This window comes from Melopsittacus undulatus, chromosome 5 (genome assembly GCF_012275295.1).
Source record: "Melopsittacus undulatus isolate bMelUnd1 chromosome 5, bMelUnd1.mat.Z, whole genome shotgun sequence".
Taxonomy (NCBI): Eukaryota; Metazoa; Chordata; class Aves; order Psittaciformes; family Psittaculidae; genus Melopsittacus; species Melopsittacus undulatus.
This window is the reverse complement of record NC_047531.1, coordinates 26,507,915-26,530,246: the sequence shown is the minus strand read 5'-3', so window position 1 is coordinate 26,530,246 and position 22,332 is coordinate 26,507,915. Positions and strand designations below refer to the sequence as shown.

At 42.3% G+C, this 22,332-nt stretch overlaps 1 protein-coding gene across 1 annotated transcript in view; it reads left to right on the top strand.

Moving 5' to 3' along the window:
• The window catches only part of GRAMD4 (GRAM domain containing 4), a 78,712-nt gene that overhangs the window by 19,080 nt on the left and 37,300 nt on the right, over positions 1 to 22,332 (top strand). The window contains exons 2-3 of the mRNA XM_034062831.1: positions 10,037 to 10,247; positions 18,805 to 18,925. Coding sequence (XP_033918722.1) covers positions 10,037 to 10,247; positions 18,805 to 18,925 — 332 coding nt within the window. The remainder of the gene's footprint in view (positions 1 to 10,036; positions 10,248 to 18,804; positions 18,926 to 22,332) is intronic.

Sequence of the window (22,332 nt, the reverse complement as noted above, 5' to 3'; positions counted from 1 at the left end):
TAACGCCTTCCGTATGTCTTGCCGTAAGTAAAACTATAATGCATAGGCATAATGCATAGCTTGGCACTGTGGTACATATGAAATGTTGCTCGAACATGGAAGCTGACTATGCATGGTACTGCAGATGTTAGTTGGTAAGGGCTGGGGCAGGCTTCTCTTTAGCAATGGGTTGCATGCTCTCTGCTGTGCTCAGTGGAGGTACATGCACTTCACAGAAGTCATCACAGTTGTTAGCTGTGAGCTATTTCTTACTTCAAATGTATATCTCTTAGTTATAAAAAGGAATACATAATCATTCTTCAAAACTAGACTGTGTTATATACCTTTATTCTGCTTCTGAAGGTTGCTGGGTGAGCTATGAGCGGTCACCCTGTATTCATCATCCAAAGATGATGAACATGCACTTGAGATTATGAAAACTGTCTAACCCAGGTAGAACTACATTGGTCTCAATAATTTTCTCATTTTTTACTTCAAGGGACAGAATTAAAATTCTTCTTCAGGCTGGCAGGGCTCACACTTTCTAAGTAGTGATCACCTCCCATAATAAACTTAATAATCTGAATAAGATGTTCCATGCTAGCGTGTGTACTTTGGACCTTAAATGCCTGTTTTAAAGCAGATTGTAAGAGGCCAACTTCATTCTGGGTGCTATATCAAGCTAGGCTTCTTACATTTGGGCAGTGGCAGAGGAGATATATGTAGTGATAGCCTGATCTTACCCTGTGTTAGTTGTGTCCCATCCTTTCACCTCACCCATCAGCTCTGTTTCTGTTTTTATAGGCAGTTGTGGTGCTTGCTTATGCCAGTGCTTCCCCTGTGCCCTGGCTTCTTACTAGCCAGACTGAGCTGCATTGTACGTGGAGGCTCTTGCTGTGCTGGTGATGCTCATTTTCCTGTCTTCGCCCTCAGCTCCCCTGACTAGTAGACAAATTTCAGAGTGAGGAAGTAGAGAAAAGCCTTTTGCCAATGCCAAGCTGTGACAAGCTCTTCCCACATCCTCCAGAGGAAGGACTGAAGCTCTGGCGTGGGACTAATTTCTGAAATGTGCCTCATGGCAGCTTCACCAGCAGTGAACACTCTTTAGGGTGAGGCTTTGCAGTTGCTTAACCTGATTTAAGTGCGGGTGCCTGCTGTAAAAGGATGTTTTCTCCCTCTGCCCATGACCACATACGTTTTCTGTGTGGGAGGCAGGACAGCTCTGATAGCTTGTGCAAGCTCGAGTGAGGCTGTGTAGCTGCATGCTCTGATTACACTGACCTTGCCAGAAAACAAAAACAACAATCAGTTGCATCAGCAGCAAGCTGATAAACTGCATGAATGGTGAAGTGACATGTAAAGGCCATGGCAGAAATTAGCAGGGGTTGCTCCCTTTGGTTTCAGCCTGTAAGTAGTCTTCAGGCTTGGCTGGGCGCAGGATGGGTGTGCAGCAGGGAAGGGAGGAGTTCACCTGGAGTGGGATATGATTTTATTACTGTCACAACATGCTACCCCTTTCACAGGATATCTGCCAAGCAGAGTAGATGGAAAACCCCAGTGCTGGGCAACTGCTTGCTGCCCCATGGCTTGAGCTGGTGGCTCCTCCAATCTGTGTGTGCTGCTTTAGCTCTCTGCAAGCAGTGAAGTCATCTTTGTGCAGGGCTTCAGGTGCCACTCGTCCAATGGCATAGTAAATGTTTCACTATTTTTTTCCTCACACGGGTATCTTGTGGAAAAATGAGCTTTATCTTCCTGTTTTGGGAGTTAAAATTTGCCAGTTTACTAGTTTGCAGAGGAATTAATTTAACAAAGCATGCTCATTTCAGGTTTCATAATGAAAGAGAAATAGAGGTGTGCATGGTGTCAGTGTGTCTTTGGAAGGGTGTGGTTTTGGAGGTGTGATGTTTCCAAAGTGACCTTAAGTGGGGCATTAAGGACAAAATTCAACTGGCACAGCTGCTCAGCTCAAACAGTTGATACCCTCGGTTCCTTCCTTGGCATGCTGGTGTGTGACCTGTACGGATAGGTACCTGTGTGTGAGTTGGGGTGGGTTTTTCTGTGAGCCCCCCCACTCACAGTTTTCCAAAGATAATGAAGCCAAGGCTGCCTGGTTTCAGCTGGCTTGGGCACTGTCCATGGCAGTGGGAGCAGGAGCTGCCCTTTTTCTGTTCTTTGTGGAGATTTGCTGGGGGTGCCACATTCTCCGGTTTGCTGAAGGGCCTGTCCTCAGGTGCTCGAGGGCTTTAGCCTGATTCCTTGCACAGATCTGAAACCATGCAGGGACTGAGCAGCTTATTTGGGGAACCTCTGCCTTAGAATGTTTGCCAAATACGTCTCAAGTACCTTCTGGCTGAGGCAGGTACAGAAGAGAGTCCTACATCCCCGTGCTACCACGTTCTGTGTCTCCAAACCTTCCTGTCTACAACAGCTGAACTGAAGGTTTTGAAGACCAGTCACATTTATTGTACGACCCTGACTTGTCTCCCAGGCAGCTTTGTGTTGTGAGCTGAATGACACGTTAGTCTCTTTTGGGGGAAAGAAATAGGTTTTAATCTAATGCATATTCATGACGGTGCATTATGGTTGCTGTGACAACCTCACTGTATGTTGAACTTCTGTCTCCAGTCCCTGTGTTGTGCATTAGTGCATGTTACACAGCTTTCCACGTTTTCCTTCCCTCCTCTCCTCCCCCCAGCCAGTGGACAATATAAATTGTTTCAGAGTTGATGCTTAATGAATAGCTGCATCTAATTAAACCTGCAACACCGAAGCACAACTTCCTGCTCATTTCCGACCTGTGTTAATCAAGTATTGCTTCTGCCAGCAGTCCAGAATGCAGAGGAGCTGATTCTGGTGGCAGTTTCTTTGTTCATCCCCTTTTAAACTCAAGGGAAAAATAAACATGAATTACAAAGCATAATATTTCTCCACACAGTAAGCAGCCCAACTGATAATCTGGCATGCAAAAAAGCCCAACGAACTCTATCCCCCTAGCCTATCCCTGTCTAGTCTAGCCTAAGTTTTAAGGACTCCTGACCCTGAAAGGGTTGCGAGCTTTTAATAGGTATTACTCAAAACCAGAAAGCAGTTTGCTGCGAATGTGCATTACAACATGTTATGACCCTGGGGCCGAGGGTGATGTAATTGCAGGAAGACTTTACCAAATGGTGATGCTGAGGTGGTGACTAATTTCAGGGTGAACCTGTGATGGGTTGAGCATGGGGGGAGCTCAGCTTTGAAGGTCAAGCCCTGTGTGCCGGAAATTGAGGGTGCTTCTGCAATGCTTGTAACTCCTGGAGAGTGTTTGTAAACTGCCCTTGGCCAGTCCAGCTGGATGTCTGGCCCGAAGTATTGCTATTTCGTGGTTTCCAATGAGAAATGACAACATCATCCTATACAGATAACACATTGCACAGTCCTGCGTGACAGAAGTCTCGCACAGGCACTGTTCATGAACAGGTTGTGTTGAGTGAGGTTTGTGTGCCATCTGTGTGTGTGAGTCTGTGTGCTTAAGAATCTTGTTGAGTAAAGTTTGTTGAAAGATGCCAACTTCATCTCTGGAAAACCACTCCCTATTGCTCAATAAGAGACGCTGTGGGTAAGGTTTGGCTTTCTTCATAGATGCGAATCTTCTGGAGAGCAACTGGGAGACGTATGTGCACGGGGGAAGAAAGCTGAGCAGACTAGGAGCTCTCAAGTGCAGTCAGTTGATCTTTTTCTTGGTTAGTTTCTTAAATATTAATAAGTACAAGATGTTCAGACAGTGACTTCAGATGAGATTGTGTCCATTAAAATGAGAAATGAGGGAATCATGTAGCAAGAGGGAACAGAGCAGTATATAGAGCTGGGCTGTGAATCTGTTGTAGGCTTAGATGTACTCGCTGAGGTTTCCAGTTTTAGTTAGATATGTTCGGAAAAAAGCACACCAAGCTTTGTATTTAGGATCAGTTGGTAAGTCAATGGCCTGTGTGTATCCTGTGTTCCTGCTCTCCTGTCAACTCTTTTAGGATAATACACAGAGTATTTCAGTGAAGAAGTAATAAATACCTAACATAATCCTGGTATTTTCCACTCCCTCAATTTGCATGCCCCTTCCTCCTGGTAAGACCAAAACATCCTGGTGTTGACACGGTATCTGCATTTATCCATCCACATACAGCCTAGCTTTTCTTGAATGCCAGAGCTCTTACCTCAGACTTCTGCAGAAAGACATTTTGAGATTGAAAGAACAGTGACAAGGAAATAGGGTGTAAATGTGAGAAGTAAGGGTATGACAGACTTGCTTAAACTCCAGTATCATCTTCATCTTTCTGAAATGCCAAGTTTCCAGCAAAAGGAACACAGGTGCTTTGAAGATTACTTTGCTCTCGTAGTCTTCTATGGCCTTTTCAGCCTGAGACGCAATTCATCTATGATGTTTTAGTAGGTTTTTTGTTGTTTCTTTTTGTGCCAGGCTCCAGATGAACACTTACTTAGGTGATGCTGTTTGACTTTGTATAACAGTCTGTGTTTTGCTAACAGCTAAGGAAAACTGAATTGTTATGTTGCAAAACACAGTCCTTTCTCTGAAAAAATTGGAACCATGGAACCATAGAATGGTTTGGGTTGGAAAGGACCTTCAAAGCTCATCTAGTCCAACCACCCTGCAGTGAGCAGGGTCATCTTCAGTTAGATCATGTTGCCGAGAAGCACATCCAGCCTGGCCTTGAATGTCTCCAGGGATGGCACATCCAACAGCTCTCTGGACAACCTGTTCTAGTATTTCACCACCCTCATTGTAAAGAATTTTCTTCTCACATCCAGCCTGAATCTCCCTCCTTTAGTTTAAAACCATCACCCCTTGTCCTATCACAACAGGCCCTGCTGAAAAGTCTCTTCCCATGTTATAGGCCCCTTCTAAAAATTGAAAGGCCACAATAAGGTCCCCCCAGAGCTTTCTCTTCTCCAGGCTGAACAACCCTGACTCTCTCAGTCTTTGCTCATAGGAGAGGTGCTCCATCCCTCTGATCATTTTTGTGGCCCTCCTCTGGACCCTCTCCAACGAGCCACATTAAGATTTGGCTGTTCAATCCACATGGTCTACCAGACCATGCAATCTTAATGCAGCACGTTCATGTGTAAAAGCTAAGTGCAACCACAGAAGATCAAAACCTGTAAGCCGCTTACTGGCAACTCTGGAGCAAGTTAAGGTGGATTTGGGATAGCAGTGCTGCACTGCGTGCTGCCCTTCCCTGAGTTCCTTTCTCGCTTCTGCATCCCTACCTCTTCCACATGTGTGCAAGAGCAGAGCATGGCGGGGGCAGTGGCACAAAGGGATGGGGGGTGCCCACAGAAGCAAGCCCCATAACCGAGTCCCTCCAGACTGTGCTAGGCAGGCCTGTTCCCCAGCAGCTGGGTGTCTCCTTGCTGAGACCTCTTGTAAACACAGGCAGAAAAAGCTGTGCTAGATATGCTTGTGATTTTTATGTGAAAGTTCAGGAAAATGTGATTTTTTTTTTTCCTACTCAGAATAAGCTTGGAATGTGTGCTTATGTTTGTTTGGGGTTCTGGGTTGTTGTATAATAGTTTAAACTGAGCATCTGATGGTTATTTGGGGGTTAATTGAGGGTTTTCATACTGGGTCCAAATAAAGTCATCTCTTCTCTGGCCCTCTGTAAAAGGAATAAGACCTCAGCCTTGAGGGATTTGCTTTAGCAACTAGATACAAATGGCAATTAACAAAAGCACCTTTAAAGATTATTTTAGTTTGTTTTCTTTTCTAAGTCTGAAAAGACCATTTTAACTAATCAAGCCCTGTATACACAAACTCTTGCCTAGTTTCTTACTAGGTAGTTTGGGTCTTCAGGATAATTTTTACAGGCTGCTGTTTAATTTTGCTGGTTTGATCTCTGCTGCTGTAGCAAGAGAAATAAAAGGCACCTGCTTAATAACCTGGATGCCTGAATGGCCTTGTTTGTAAGCATGTTAATGTAAGATACCCTTACTATATTACCACAGAGGCCCTCCTAGTAGTATTAAATCTGGTTGAGGTGCAACAAAGTAGCACCTAAATCAGTCTCGCAGAGTCAGCATCTGCCTTCTGTGCAGCACTTTCTGTGATAGCATTTAATGTGTGAAAGATCTCCAATTGCTTAGGCTAATGGTAGGGTCTTTGCAGAAATATACTTGATTGGGGAGGATGGATTTGATTTTTATTTTGTTCAAAATAATTGTTTGCAAGCATGATACTGGTCTTAATTCTTATTTAAAGCTTGTTTGTTGTATAGTAGTGAGAACAGTTGTCACATGTATAATGTTGTTGGGAAATGAGAATGTTTCTAACACACAGAGTTAAAATATTTGTGTTTTTATTGTAATTACACAGTATCTGTGTTTGAAACAGAGGGAGGTGTGGGTCTGCATTCACACCCTGAGCTCTGCATATGCAAAACTACGTACTGATTTTGATGTTCCTGGTATGGGGAGTTACTAGAAACAGCCTGAAGCTTATTGCTGGACTGGCTGAGTCCAGCATGTGGACGGGTAGCTGGGAGTGGGTGAGGGGATGAATAGTTGCAATGGCAAAGCAAGTGTTTTAATATTTAGTTACTATACTTTGCAGTAAATCTAATTCTAGATCAGGTTCTGGTCTTAGGAAAGCTTCCTCGAGTTTATCTAAATTTGACCCAAGTCACTTGGAATACAAATCTCCAAAAAGCTTTTTTCCTAGTGAGCTAAAACTGCTGAAATGTTGCCATATTGATTGACTTTATCGAAAAAAGAAGTTGGTAGCTGCAAGGACAGGCTGCTGACATAAAAAGCTTGTCTTGGATCGCGCGTTTGGCTGGAGGCCAGATAATGAGTTTCTATAGGAGTTTGTTGGCAAGCTTAGGTTTTTGCTTAGGTTAATCTAATGTAACTGCAAGTAATACGGAAGCCTGGTACATCCAAACCAATTTTTAGATACAGTGATGTTATCTTTTTTTATATAACAGCTTCTTGTACTTAGCACAATTAAAAGTGCCTTGGAACATGATTCTTTACTACTTTCTCTTTTAATGGTCAACCTACTGAATAATCCTTTAAAATACTGACACCAATGTCATCTCTCCTTTGATAGCCTCCGTGTTACAGAGTTTAAATAGACTCTCTTCAGTGGAGTGATCCATTAGTGCTTTAAAGAAAGGTTTGCGTTTTTAAAAGACCAGGTGGTAACACACTTAAGGTTAGGTACATTAGTTTTACTAGTGAAAAATACGATAAATGTATTCATGGGTACATTTGTTAGCCAGGTTATAATCTGTGACCTAGGCTGAAATGCCTGAACCATTTTAAGAGGAGGCTGGATTTCAGGACTTCGTGTTCCCAGTGTCCGACTCAGGCAGTTGCACCACTGCGCCCTTTCACTGGCCTCCTGGGTGTTTCTTTCTTCACTGCAGGAAGGCAAACCTTGAAGAGAAGGGGTGGAGATTGCTCTGTCTCAGGATGTTTTGTTGCCTCTCACTTCTTTTGTATAAGTGAATAGGAACCCACTCTAAGGGGAAAACTGAATTCAGGTCTTGAAATGTGCACTGAAGTGCTGTATATGTCACACTATAAAAAGAGATCTAGATCCACCCCTGGTCTTTGGGGAGCAGTAGATAAATGTGGCTGTAACTGGAGAACGATGAGGCCTCCTGATGCTGCCCAGGGCAGCAATCCTTATCTGCAGCCTTGATTTGACTGTTTCACCCACAAGAGGGATGAAGGTGGCCTGGGGTGCATACTTGTCCTCCACTGGTAGGGGCTGATGAGTGCTGACCAGAAAAGGGATAGCACTCTACCACAGAATCATAGAATATCTTGGATTGAACGGACCTTAAAGATCATCTTCCATCCCCCTGCCATGGACAGGGGCACCTTCCACTAGACCAGGTTGCTCAAAGCCCCATTCAACCTGGCTTTGAACGCTGCCAGGGATGGGGCAGCCACAGCTTTTCTGGGCAGCCTGTGCCAGTGTCTCATAACCCTCATAGTGAAGATTTTTTAGCATCCTTATTATTTCTTTGTGCAGCCGTATCATTAGCAGTGTAAGCACAAATGTCAAACAATCCACTTGTTTTATAACTACTTGTCTGTAGGTCTGACTTACATGGTATGTAAGTCAAACTGGTTGAACACAGATGGAGATCTTTGAGATGGGAGAGAGCGTGATAAAGTTGTGCCAGTGCTTATCAGAGGTTTAAACTTCCCTGATAGCATTTGTTCTCTAGGTGCTATTAATAGTAGGGCCTAGAGATATTTCTGGATGTGATAGCTGACAAGTTTCTTCATCAAATAGTCAATGAATGAGCAAGAAGTGTTTCTATTTTAAACTTAGCTTTGACAAGTAATAGAACTTCAAACAAAAGTTGTTCATAGAAAATAACTTTGCTGTGAGTTACTGAAAGTGATTCTCTGTAAGTGAAAGATTAAGCACATGACTGCAGCTTGAAGTGTCTCTGATAAAGGAAGAGTTTTTCTGGGGTTTTCTGCCAGCTACGCTATAGGGTATTTATATTAGTTTCAGACTTCAGTGTTTAAGTGAAAGGTGCTAATAAACCTTGGCAGAGGTCCAAAGTCAGGCAGATTTTTGAGGGGAGCGATCTGGTTTGAACTTTGTGTGAATAGTCACTGCCAAAGTGTTAGGGTAAGCAGAGAATGTGCAGGGAAAGACGAAGAGCTCTGTTGAAAAGCGGTTTGTGCTGGGAGGTGAGAATTGCTTCAACTGTCAAGGCTGTGGGAGCCAGTAGCAAAAGGCTCTTCTTGCTCTTTGTTTATACTTCTGAAGTGACCCATGTCTAGCTCTTCCTTTGCTTTTTCATCTCACACCAGTGCCTGGGGTGGTGAGCCATGAAGCTAAGCATGCTCTCTAATGAAGAGCATGGCAGTGCTGACCATAGGGAAGCAAGGATAGTAACAGGAACAAGTGCCTCAAAATAAATTCTTAGCACTGCAAAGGCCATTTGGGAGAGCATTGTGGCACCTTCAAAATGGAACACTCTGAACTGAGGAACAGAATGATATATGTAGAGTATTGAATTGGACGGATTTGGCAGGTCTTCTTTAAATCAGAACTTACACAGTCTTGGAAAGCTACCATTACAGTGAATTCATATACATTAATTAAGCTTTCTTCTGTTGTCTCTTAACAGGCCAAATGCTTCTCCCAGTATGATTTATGATTTAGAATCTCAGTATTGCTCTTGTCAAACACTGTCTCTGGAATTGGAATGTCCCAGGCATTTCTCATTTCTCTGCATGTGGTGGCACCTACATGTTCTGCAGAGATACTGCTCTGCCGTTTCTCTTCCAGTGAAGTTTTGGCCATGCTAGTTTTATAGCAGTGTGAAAACATCTCTAATAAAGTGCTTCTCGTTTGCATCTTAAAGGGAGTAACAGAAATCTAGCAAAGGATATACAAGATTATCAGCAGTGGTAACTTTAAGGATTTTTGGCAGTGCATTTGAATGTGGCTTTTATCGTCAACTTCTAGTTTTTGGTGGGAATTTCTGCACGGGTCTGTCTGTTGGTTTCTTTCAATAAACGCTTGGTACTTTATCTTTTCTTAGCCTGAAGCAGTGGGGAGGTGAGATAGCATCCTTACTCTTTTCCTCCATTTTTTTTTTTTTCTGGGAATTTAAGGGTTGGTTGTGAAGCTGAGTGGATTTTCATTTCTTTGATTAGAAGCACTAGTAAGATGAAGAATGTGGACTTATAAAGTAAACTGCTTTTTGTTTCAGGTAACCTGTTAGGAACTGACTTCCTAATCTTACTTTGGACTGCAGGTTGTTAGCTTTGCACTTGCTTTAAATAGCCATGAGAAAGAGGCCATTTCCCTATTACGTGTGGGAAGATGGTAAATCATCAACTACTGAAAAACAAACCATGCATCTGTTGCACTGTGGAAAAACAGTGCGTGTTAAAAAGCTAAGCTGCAGCATGTTTTCCCTCCAGTGGCAAGAAGACCCTTGAAAAGATAGTTTGAAGTAGTTAGAATGCATGTGTTTAGGTGTAGTGCAGACTTTCTAACATCCTCTTGATGTCTTGTTTCTTGCAGAGACTCCAACCGTCATGTTAAGGTAAAGCAGAAAAGTGCAGTGCTGAACATGCTAAAGAAGCTGGACAAAATAAGGTTCAGAGGTCACAAGAGAGATGAGTTCCTTGATTTAGCAGAGTCTCCAAATGCTTCTGACACTGAATGTGGAGATGAAATCCCGGTGAAAATACCTCGAACGTCAACTCGAGACAATGAAGAGCTGAGAGACCCTGTAAGTACTTGATTTAAATATTGTTATATTGTTTTATAGTTGTCTAGCAGAAAAGATAGCAGGAATTAATAATTCTTTGTTGCTCTATTTTGGATTTAACATTTGAAGATTTGTGGACTAAGAAGTAAGCTTCTATAATAGGCTTCTCTTTTCTGGAAAGATCAGTTAGTTTCTTAGTATTAGGCTTCCCTGTCCCTGCTATTGATTTTAGATGTTGTGGGTTGACAGGTTTGTTAAACTTGAATGTGCTTCTGAATGCTGCCTGGTTTGTGTTTTGTTGAATTACTAATGAACACAACTGAAGGAAGGAATTGTTTTCAGTCTGAGGAGCACAGATCTGCTCTAATGGCACTTGCCAGGTCTGCAGGGATAAGACTTCTAGTGACTTCATTAGAGCTAGAGGGTCACACCACCTTGTTCTTCACTGTTACATCCAGTAATGCTTTCATGCTATGGAACTGGTTTTAACTTATGCAGGAGGTGCTAAAATTTTTTGGTGCTTGTAAGCAGAAGCACCCGAACAAACTTACCTTTTAAAAACACCCTGTTTCAGGTAAAGTTAAATATTGGGTAAAAAAGAAATAAATTAAATCCTGCTTTAACTGTTAAAAGATGGCTGTGGGTTCTTGAGCTCGGAGTGCTACAATCTAAATTAAGATTTGTCCATGTAACTGTATTGTAGAATGTGACTTAGAAGTTCGAATTTGTACTGCCATATTTGGAAACTCACTGTGCAGTTCTTTTCCTCAAAATGTGGTCAGGCTCTTGCCTGAAAGCTCATTTCTAGAAGCACGGAGTTTGCTCACCAGAAGTTCTAAACTAAAAGATTTCAAACTGTATATGCTTAAGCATCCCCTTTGGGGTTGGCAGCTTGGATCCTGTTCTGTAGCTATTAGGATTTTTATATTTAAGTGTGCTTGTATAATACTATGTACAATCCTGCTTATATGGAGCTCTTTTGTGGTGATTTTTTTCCCCTGTGATTGTGGAACAAACAAGTGGTAATGACAGCATTTTTCATTCACAAGAAATCTATTGTATGCAAATTGTCAAGCTCCTTGGACGAGGAAGTCTGTTGTATGCCTTTGCTCTGCTCTTATTCATCTGAAGACATCTGTCATTTGTTAAGATGTACAGACTGTGTATACTGGGACTAATCTGTGCTGCTGCCCTTGCAACATGGTATTTTCTGAAGTTTTTTGTAGGTAAATACTGGCTTGTTTTCGTTAAACCGAAGTCATTATCTTTATGTGTGGAGAGCACACAAAAATGTTTATCATTCCATCTATACCATTGTGTCTAATCAGAAGGATCTGGATCACAGACAAAGAGGTTGCAAAAAGATCTGTCTTGAACCCTAGATACTATTTTCTGTATTTCTTTAAGAGGGTAGTAGCTCCAGGATGATATGGCTGAGGGGACAGTTTTGACTAGTTATAAAGCTTTATGGCTGCATATCTGCAGTGATGGTCTCTGTTTTCTCAAACTGCTGCCCGCATAGGGCAGGAAGGGAGAAGAGTTAATCCCTTATGCTGCAGAGGTGGCAGGAGTAAAGAAAGTAATGCTTGTATATTTAATATTAAAACAGTGGCTGAAGTTCTGTGAACAGGGCAATTCTGAATTATGTCTCTATTTCTTATTGAGATCACATAGTTGAATTGTGCCTGAATTGCTTTTAATTCAGTGACTAAAACTGAAATCTTAAATTGCTTATACAGGGTTGTTTTCTCTCTAAGCATCTTAGTATTACTCTTTTAGTACATTGGTCATGAGAAAGACCAAGTCTTGTTGATATCTTCCTGTTTAATACCTTAGGGAAACTGTTGAAAGCATAAGAAAGTCAGTGCTAGTCTTGTGCATGAATTGAAGGTATGTTGCTTGTCCTTTCAGATAGATATGAGCTGTACTGTGCTTCCACTTCTGTTGCTTCACTGATGCTATTAAAATCTGAGTACAGAACTCATGGGCTTCAAAGAGCAAGATTGGTGGCTTGGAACTGATCGTAGGCATACAAAATTTGAGTTCTGGCTCCCTTATCTTCAATATGTAGATATCTGACTCCACTGTCAGCCATTCCCTTGACAAAGGCTTCATCTCTGCCCCTCTCTACTTCTTCCCCCCCACACCCTCCCTTCAGTCTGGTGTATTATTCATTACAGAGCCATTAAGAAAAGATCTCCATCTATTAGAACAGTACAGCAGTGTCGCGAATGAAAGGCCCTTCTGTACTGTGCTGCAAGAGTACATAGTGAACTTAGAAATGTGCACATTAGGTGCCTCTTCTTCATGTCTGTGTCTGAACTTGACAAGCCTATGCAAAAACTTGCTACAAATGGAGGTTTTAGAATAAAAAGCCTTGACATAAAGCTTGTGATTGCAGAGCCCTGCAAAGAGCAGCATTCTTTGCTATGCACCTCCAGCAGTGCACATTCAGTCCTGGGCCACAGATACAGCAGTGGGACTTGGTCCCAATGTTTCACATGTCTTACATGTCTTACAAGCAGCAGGTGCAAAATTTACATCCACTGGAAGGACAGAAAGGATGTCCAGATGAGGTCATCTTATATTCTTTACCTTGAAACCATGAACTTTACCTGTTTAGTTCAATAGTATGCATCTTGACTTGTGTTTGGGTAGGGCACACAGCTAGCTCCTGGTAGGAAGGCTCTGGGGTTGGAAGGATTTGTTATTTTCCTTTGAATTTCCTCAGTGGTTCTTTGTTCAGAAGGTGTCTTACTGTTGATTTGCGCTAGCTTGGTCTTAACTTACAGGCTGGCGGTCTGCTTGTATGGGCATTTTCACCCGCTCCTATTGAAGTGTTCTGACTACCAGGTATGTCTTGCGTAGCAGGTGCTTTCTTAGATCTCTGTGAGTCCCTGGACACTGTGATCAGGTCATTGCCAAGACAGCTGTGTTGATTAGTACACTAATTCTTTGCTAAGCATCTCTTTCAGTTCCTGTATGGCTTCCCAGATTTCTTCTTCACTTTTCTCTTTACCATAGGTGGTTGATAGTTTGTTTTTAAAGCAAGGACATTCAGCACTGCATGCAGCATTTATTTCTGCATCGTTATGTAAAAATATCACAACCACTGAATAAGTAGAGGGGGTAATCTGGTCCATTCCTACTTCCTAATTGTGAATATATTAGCATTTGGCCTGTTGTGACATTGGAAATTCAGGTAATGTTGCTTGCTTGGTAATTAAAGTCTCCTTTATTCAGTGCCATCATAGTTTCCTATTCTGAATATGCAGCATGGGTTCCTTCCTGCTAAATCACAGTTCTGCGCCTAAAACAGCTTTAAAATATTGCTTTGGCAACTTGATTTGCTAAGATGCAAATGTTTGCAAGTGTTCGGGGAGGGGAACTGTGCCCTGAAAATCATAGCCCGCCCTTAGATTTGCCAGTTCTGGCTTGATTTGCCTAATTTTAACTTTTGTCGTTTTGTGCTATAGATGAATTTATGTGCTCCCAATGTGACAAATGTCCTGTTTCTATAAAAGGGGAGAAAGTGTTCTGTACTGAATGAGTGCAGTGCAGAGGAGGATCACGTCCCCTTTGGCAGAGGGGGGAAAGAACAAACTCATGTTTAAACCCATGAAGGTTCTTCACTAAACTAGCAGTAAGAGTTACAAGTTGAAGGGCTCTTGTAGCTGACATGTTGTACTGAACCAGCCTAATCTACTTATGCAAGTTCCCTGCCAGTGTGCTAGGATTAAATCTGAGTTACTGTGGTACAGAAAACACTAATTTACTTGCTATTCCAGTACAGTTTGGCTTTTCCTGAAACTCGTCAATTAAAACATTAAATGCTTCTGTATTGGTCACTTCATTTACAGTGATTGGAAAGTATAAAGCATGATGCTTAGGAAAGTATAAAGTGCCGTACAAACATTACAATTAAGATAATAAAGTCTCTAATCCTGGCTAGCCCTAGTCTTGGTTTTGTTGGGTTTGTCTAATTTATGTAAAATATAGCTGTGTTTTCAGGAGCTTGCCAATATGGGTATTCTTTCAAGAATAGCTACTAAGGATTAACTATTCATGCAGATGCTTTCTGTTCTTGAGCAGTCTTGTTAGGTTTTCCCTTTCCTTACTGCAGGTAAATGCAGCAGCCGTGGGGAACCCTTTTGTAATTGGAGGTAAAAAAATGCACATGAAGTGTCAGTTGAGAAACCCATGCGGCTTCACCCTCTCTAGGCAAGGGTTCGCAGGATGAAGGTGGCTTGGGGAGAGAAGGGAGGGAAGGCAGAGAACTGTCAGGTTGGGAGGTGCTGCCAAAAAGCCAGAGCTGCACACACTCGAAAACACATTGGGGGGAGCTGTGGTTTTTCATATCTGGAGCTGGATGTGGCTTGAGAGTGCAACTCTGAACTCTGATAGTGGGTTAGAGGCAATCTGTCGTCAGCGGAAATCTTCCTTTAACCCTTCTGTCTCAGAACCCATGCTCTACTCTGGCATTTTGGTAGCTTCCTAGGCACCACCAAGCCTTGTGAGCAGGATTTGCTAATTAACAGTCAACATTTTAAGAGGGCTCTGTGTCAAATACTGTCAAAGTTAGAGAGGCAGAAGGAAAAGCAGAAATTAGTGGAAGCCTTCAAGGCTTCTATTGTAAGTCAGACACAAGAAAGGGCATCTGTACAGTATGGCATAGTTAATTCGGCCCGAGTCCCAGCACTAGTCTACAGAGGCAGCAGAAAGGAAAAACCTTTACTCAGTTAACACTGCTAACTTCAGAGAAACATACTTTTTTTTTTTTTTAATTCAGAAGCAGCCAGTTGACCTCCAGCAAATTTATAGACCTTATTTATCATCTTTTTAGCCCATTAACACCTCCTGACAGAATGAGATGTGTTGGTTTGGGGAAAAAACTTCAGGGACATAAGAGCCATTTGCTTAAATGTCTCCCATATCACTGCCCTGGACATGCTCAGTTTTCTGAACACTTCTAAGTTGTATTCATTAATATGTTATGGTATCACTGATTTTGGAACTTGAGTGCTTTATTTTCCACCAAACTTGCATCACTCTGTATCTTACTACCCTGGTTAAACTATTTCATTTTTCCTGTGTTCTTAGTAAGCAGCTTTATATTTTAGCTTAGTGGATATTTTTATTCTTTTTTTTTTTTTGTCATTGTAACCTTTTGCGGTTAGTTTAATGATGCGTGCCTCCTGATTTTTAACCCATCAACTGGTGTCAGACCTCTTGGATCCAGCACTTTAGCAGATACACACATTTGGAAACCTCCAGAATGAATCACAGAATCACAGACTGGTTTGAGTTGGAAGGTACTGTAAAGATAATTCAGTTTCAACCCCTACTACGGGCAGGGGCACCTTCCACTAGAGCAGGTTGCTCAAAGTCCTGTCCAACATGGCCTTGAACACTGCCAGGGATGGGGCAGCCACAGCTTCTGTGGGCAACCTGTGCCAGTGCCTCAGCACCCTCACAGGGATAAACTTCTGCCTAATATTTGATCTAAATCTACCTTCTTTCCGATTAAAACCATTTCCCCCTTGTTCTATCCCTGTATGCCCTTGTAAAAAGTCCCTCTTCAGGTTTCTTGTCACCCCTTTTGGTACTGGTAAGATATAAGGTCTCCCCTGAGCCTTCTCTTCTCCAGGATGAACAAGCCCAACTCAGTCTCTCTGAGAGGTGCTCCATCACTTTGATCATCTCTGTGGCCTTCTCTGGACTTACTCCAGCAAGTCCCTATCCTTCTTATGTTGGGGCTCCAGAACTGGATGCAGTACTACTGATGGGGTCTCACAAGAGAGCAGAGAGAGAGAATCACCTCCCTTGATCTGTTGACCATACTCCTGTAATGCAGCCCAGGATACGGTTGGCTTTCTGGACTGTAGGTGCACACTGTTGAGCTTGTGTTGAGCTTCTCATCAACCAACACCCTCAAGTCCTTCTCCTCAGAGCTGCTCTCAATCCGTTCTCTGCCCAGCCTGTATTTGTGCTTGGGATTGCCCCGACCCATGTGCAGGACTTTGCATTTGGCCTTGTGGAGCTTCATGAGGTTTGCATGGGCCCACCTCTTGAACCTGTCAAGGCCCCTCTGGATGGCATCCCTTCCCTCTAGAGTGTCAGCCACACCATGAGTGGTTAATTCGTATCACTGTCCCCAGTACTATGCACCTATTGCTTTTTCCCTCTTCGTAAGAGGCATAAATGACTTAACATCTCTGAAGGAGCAAAAGCAGATCTGGTTCTTTAGGTGGGTTTCTGAAATGTAACTCATCCCTGGGTTAAATACCTTGAGCATCTTCAATGAGGGTAAAAACTTGTATATACTTAGATGTTTGCTAGCCCCCCCCCCCCCCCCCCCCCCTTCATCTGTTCCTTCACCTCTGTGCTGCTGTCACCTCTGCAGTGCCTGGGTTTGGAGACCAGGGACTGGTTGGGCAGGAGCCAGGAGCTCTCTAAGCACTGGGCTGGTGAGCAGAGCCCAAGTGCATTCCTGATGAGTGTAGCAGCTTACTCTTTGACCTGTATGTGATTTTACTGATTGATTTATTTATTTTTAAGCTGTGGCACTGTTTCTTTAGACAGCTCCTTATGAAATCCTTTTTGCAGGAAGCAGAGATTGTCCCTTTGTACCAGGTATGGATATACAATATAGAAAGCCATGCTTTAGTGCCTTGGTAGCAACCTATATTTCAGTAACACTTCCCTTGTGCCTGCTGGTAAGAGTGTGCTGTAAGGGTGCTGCTTTTTGACTTAAGCCACACCATCCCCCTTGGGCTTTCCAAGTGTCTGGCAAGTGGTAACACTAAATCTTGCAGCGTAAATAAACATGACCCAACTCTATAGATAAGAAATCAACACAGAGGTTAATTGCAGTCCCATGCTCATCTGAAAACAGGCAGCTACAATTACTCATCAGCAGTGGCTGGAGTGGTTGCAAATGGCATGTGTTGCTGCACCTCTCTGGCTATAGGCAGGCATGAACAGGAAATCTGGAGCATGGGAAGGAGGATGCTACAGCTCCCTGTGTGAGCTGTTTGTCTCTGTTATGGCATGGTTTGTGCTGGCTCCAAAGTGGGAATCAGGATTGCTGCTAAGGTAACAGCTTCTCCTCCTCATCGGGGCCAGAAGTGTTGGCAGAGTGCTGTGTGGGTGTGTGTTGCTTTTGGGACTGGAAATAGCATCTCTTCTTGGCACTGTATTGAGCAAGCCTAGGTGGGGAGTTGATGCCAGGTAAATGCTGTGCAGTACTTGCCTGCAGAGTCCTAATTTGCCTGTGTAGACAAATTCTGAGGCTTAAACTCAGCATCTGTTCAGCTCAAGCAAGAAAACAGATGTTTAGTAGGTATTTCCATACTGGTTTACTTTAAAAGTACAAATCATTCCCAGCAGTGAAAGTACTTCCCAACAGTGCAAATATTTTGCTTTCAGTGAGCTTTTGCACCTCTTTTTTAAAATGTAGGAAATGTCTCTTAATTAACTCTCTTGTAGATTAGTTGAGTTTATGTATGTATGTAATTTAAGCTGTCAAGGTTCAATGTATGCAAACTGACTTCTGGAAGCAGTACAGTTCCTGTATGTTTCCAGGGCTCAAACAGGGGATGGGGGAATGGTAAATAAATCCCTTTTTGTCTTGAGATGATTTCTGTATTCTAGCACTTTGATTTTCAGTATAAGGTGCCGGAGAAGCTCCTGTAATTCATGTTGGCAGACTTTTATACTTGGTGGGGACTGCATGCAGTGCCTGAACAACCATTACCCAGGAGATGCTTTCACCCACCATTTCTCCTGCTGTCTGAAAATGCCCACTTTATGAGAGAGAGATAGCATCCCCTGCCTTCTGCCATGTGGGATTGTTTTTTTTCTGTGCTCACTTTGTGAAGGTAGTGCTTGTCACTGCTCTTCTGAGCTAGTCGAATTGCTCTGTATTTCCAGTGCTGAGTTCATTCAAGGAGTACTGGTAAATCTGTCCACACAGTTTCCTGACTCCCCTTATGCCTGGCTTGTCAGGATCAGCTTTTGGGCACCAGTGACATCCTTCAGCAGTAACTGGGCTGTGCTGGAGGTGGGGGAGTAGGGGGACCCATTCTTTGCAGAGAGACTGTGGTGTTCAGAATTACAAATTCCATAAATGGGTTTTAAAATTTACAATATGGGGTTTCTAATAGCTCTGTGGAAAAAAAAACAGTATTACTTCGCTAGCTTCACAATTTTATATGTAAAGTATGTTGCATTTAATGGGAAGAGGAGAGAGTGATAGTATAAATATGCCTTTTAAATCAGCAGAAGAAAAGCTACATGATGATTCAGCAGAACTGGTAAAGGGGGAAAAATACCTTTTCTATAACTCCCTGAGGCCTGCAGAGGTGCATTCTGTAAACTCACATGGGAGGGATGCTGTGCATTTGATTAGCTTTCACTCATTTAGTTAGGTGGTTTAATGCTGAAGAAGAGGCCTGAAAAGTTGTTGACACTTGCATGCTTCTCATGTGCCTGTTTCTTTACTGCCCCAGAAGTAAGATGTTGTATTTAAATGACAAAACAATGTACCTCTGAGCTGTATGTTCTGGCTTTCTTATAGGCTGGTCCAGGGACCATCATCATGGCTTCTGGAGTCCAAGATTTTAACAGAACGGAGTCTGACAGACTGAATGAGATCAAAGGTCACCTGGAAATAGCCTTACTGGAAAAACACTTTTTACGTAAGTATGAAATTAACACTCTGTGGAAAGGAATGGTTTAGGGATGCTGAAATAAGGATTCTTTAAATTGAAAAAGTTGGCATCAGAGTTCTGAGGTGTGCTGATGTGTGGATAGCACGTGAGCTGACTCTTCCCTGTGAGGAACGTAAAAGCATTCCTAGGGTTTCTGGGTCACTTGGATATTATTTTTCCTCATTGCATTCTTCACAATGTACCTCACTCCATGACAAAAGTTGCTTAGTTGAAGTCTTGATGTTGACATCTACACATTGCCTTAGAATTAGCTCAGTGTGGTTGCAGTAGGTGTAGTAATTTTAAGAAGATATTTCTGAAGGGGTGACCAATGCTTTTCCATGGCAGTGTATTTCAACAGTAGTATGTCTTAAAACACGTCTCTTACCAGTATATGAATTACTGGTAAGTGGTGTAAGAAATACAAATAAGAGTATCTGTAGATCTCAAGTGTTTGGGTTTATGTGTATGTATGTGTGTGTGTATCTAAGAGTCAAAATTGTCATTCACAGCTTGAGGCACCTATGGGACTTCGGGGATTTTATCTCTGCAGATCTGAGCTGCTGACTTGTAAGACAGGATAGTTGAAACCAGAAACATTGAAGGCAAACATTCCTTTAACTTGATAGAAATAGAGATCTCTGCAATAAATCAGTGAGAATTCTTGCTCAGTTGCTTCCCAAAATTGTAATTTTAATGGCTTATTTTTGAACTTCAGAATATGGGGGTTGTTTTTATTATGTTCAAAGCTTGTCAGATGTTTTCTAAGGGATAGAAATAACAAGGCTGTAGATACTATTTAATTTTGAGATTACAGTGTAACAACAAGACTTGTTTATCTTCAGCATATTCTCAAGGATTTGGAATTAACTTTCTGTGACTTTGACAGTATTATTTTGACTTTCCTTGTGTGTATGAGAGGGAGGTCTGATAAAGGAAACTGGGCAAGAATTTATAGTGAGCTGCTATCAGCTTCCAATGATAACTGGAAGAGGTACCATGATTGGAATATCAAGCAAAAACTGAAGGCTCCTGCCCTCACTTGCATTGTTGCTTTCAGTGATTTGTATGAATATTTATTTAACTGTGCAGTACAGAGTTACCACGTACTATTTCCATCCCCAAAGACATACTGCTTAAGCTCCTGTTACCTAATTGTTTTTCAAGCAAGATGGGATATTTGTGATTTCCTGGTATAATATGATACATAACAGAAGCAGTAAGACTTTCCAGAACTGACTTCTGGCTTGAACTAGGATGTACTTTTTGCTATAAAAATATGACAGAGTTCCCAGACACTCCTGTGGTTGGTGAACCCCTTCTCAGTCCTTAGTATATGCTTAGAGGAACTGCGTGGGGCACACATTTTTGTGAATATTTTTAGTCTTCAGGTTTTTACTGTAGTTTGAAAAACCTGATCAGCTGATACCATTTTTAGCTGAATATTTTTCCTTTGCACAGGCCTTTGTAGCAACCTGTGAGGTAAAGGGTAATGAAGCCCACTGTTTCACATGAACTTTGAGTAGATGGTTGGAAATTCAGGCCAGTGGGGTCATTCAGTTGGGTTGCATGGGTCAGTCCTTACAGATACATCCAGAGCTCACTAAGCTTGAGGTTTGCTGTAGCTGCAATTAGAGAGTTGTTCTGACAAGTCAGTTGTAATTCTGCAAGAAAGAATGATAAACTGGTAGAGAAGTAAGCCTAGGAAAGCTTATCCCTGTTACCCTACACCCCATTTGAAATTTTGGGCTGAAATATGTAACTATGTTTGTCAGCTGGAGTGAATTAGGAGCTCACCTTTTGGGTATGCTTCCTGTATTGTTCTATTTTCTTCCTCCTCTTTGACTTAAAGTTCGTGGGTTTTTTTTTGTTTTGTTTTAATGCTAGCAATGCTTTGTTTGTTTTTTTTCCCCCAAAAAGTGAAGTGATGGCAAGCAGAAAAACGTTGCATGAAAACACGCAATTTGTTTAATTTGCCTTCGAGAAAAGCCTGATCATTATTTTTAAATCCAGTTGCTGCAGTAGGTGTGTTTAAGAAGGCTGGTCACTCAGCTGTATTTGCATGCTATTTTTAATTACGGAATTCCTTAAGGACACCTTGCTGTAACTGCATTTTTTGCATAAACTGTTTGACACTTCCTCTTACTCAATTTCCTCCAGCTAGGAGTGCAAAAAATCAGAGGAACTGTGAGTATGTGGGGGCAATTTTAAAGATGCATGGATTCACTTTGTAAGGTGCTAAGTTTCTAATAATTATCAGCCTGATCCTGACTTTATTTTTGCCTCTCCTATACCTCTTACTTGAATTGGTGTCTTATTATCCAGGAGGCTTACGGAGGAGAGATTTCCTCCCAGCTGTACATTATGTATGATGTACACATACACAATGCAGCTGAAAGTCAAGTGGGGGTCTGTAGCTGCAGGTGCGTGGCTAAAGGAAGAACAAACTGCTAGTCTTCTCTAATCTCCATTAAGCCATTAGCAGGCATAAATCAAAGGTGCAGTTTGGCTAAGTAGTAGTTTTAGTGGAACACATCCTAGGCCTAGTTGTAGCCCCTACAAGCTGCAGAGGAGATCTGGAGGAAACAGTGACTGGAGAAAAGCAGTTTGTCTCCAGGAAAGTGAAAATATCCTCATTTGAGATGCCAGATGAATCTCTTCTTTAGCAAAGATAATCTAAACACCCAGAGGAGTGAAGATGAAGAGGAATAGAGTAATGTGTTGAATAGCTGTAAACGCAAATGGAATGCAACTGGAAATGTGAGGGGTTTGAGCTGCAGGCTGACAGGAGGATGAGGCACATGGAGAAAGGGATCTTGGATATTAATGTCTTAAGCAAGGGAGGGATCATCTGACTCTTGCAGCCAAAAGGTCTGAAGGTGCTTTTCCTGTCTGTGCAGGAATGGTCTTAATCTCTGTGATCTGATGGCTCCTTCTGAGCCTTATCATGGGAATGCTATAGATCTGGTGAGACTGCGATATTGGGGTGGGTTCCTGCAGCATGAGACTTGAACACCTGCTGAATGGAAAGTGCACAGCGCTTGGTCTGCTGGACCTCTGAATGTACATGAGCAAAAAAAAGCTTTGTCTTGGAGCTGTTGCAATCAGAGTCATCCGTTTCTGAAGGACTTTGTTACTGTAAGCTTGGTTTTAATGCACATGAATACTGCTTTGATCAGGGTTTAGGCTGTGAAGGCAAATGACCTGTTTTTCTTCGCATTACTTTCCGTGCTTGCTTATGGAGCCCAGTTTTGCAGATATCAGCACTCTGGTCTTGATGCTTTGTAAGCAGGTGTACATCCTATGGTTTACATGAAGTATTAGGTAATTCTCATTCAAGGTTTTCAAGCCTTTTTCAATGCTTGTTTTAGCAGTTCAGGGAAGAGGAGTTGGTT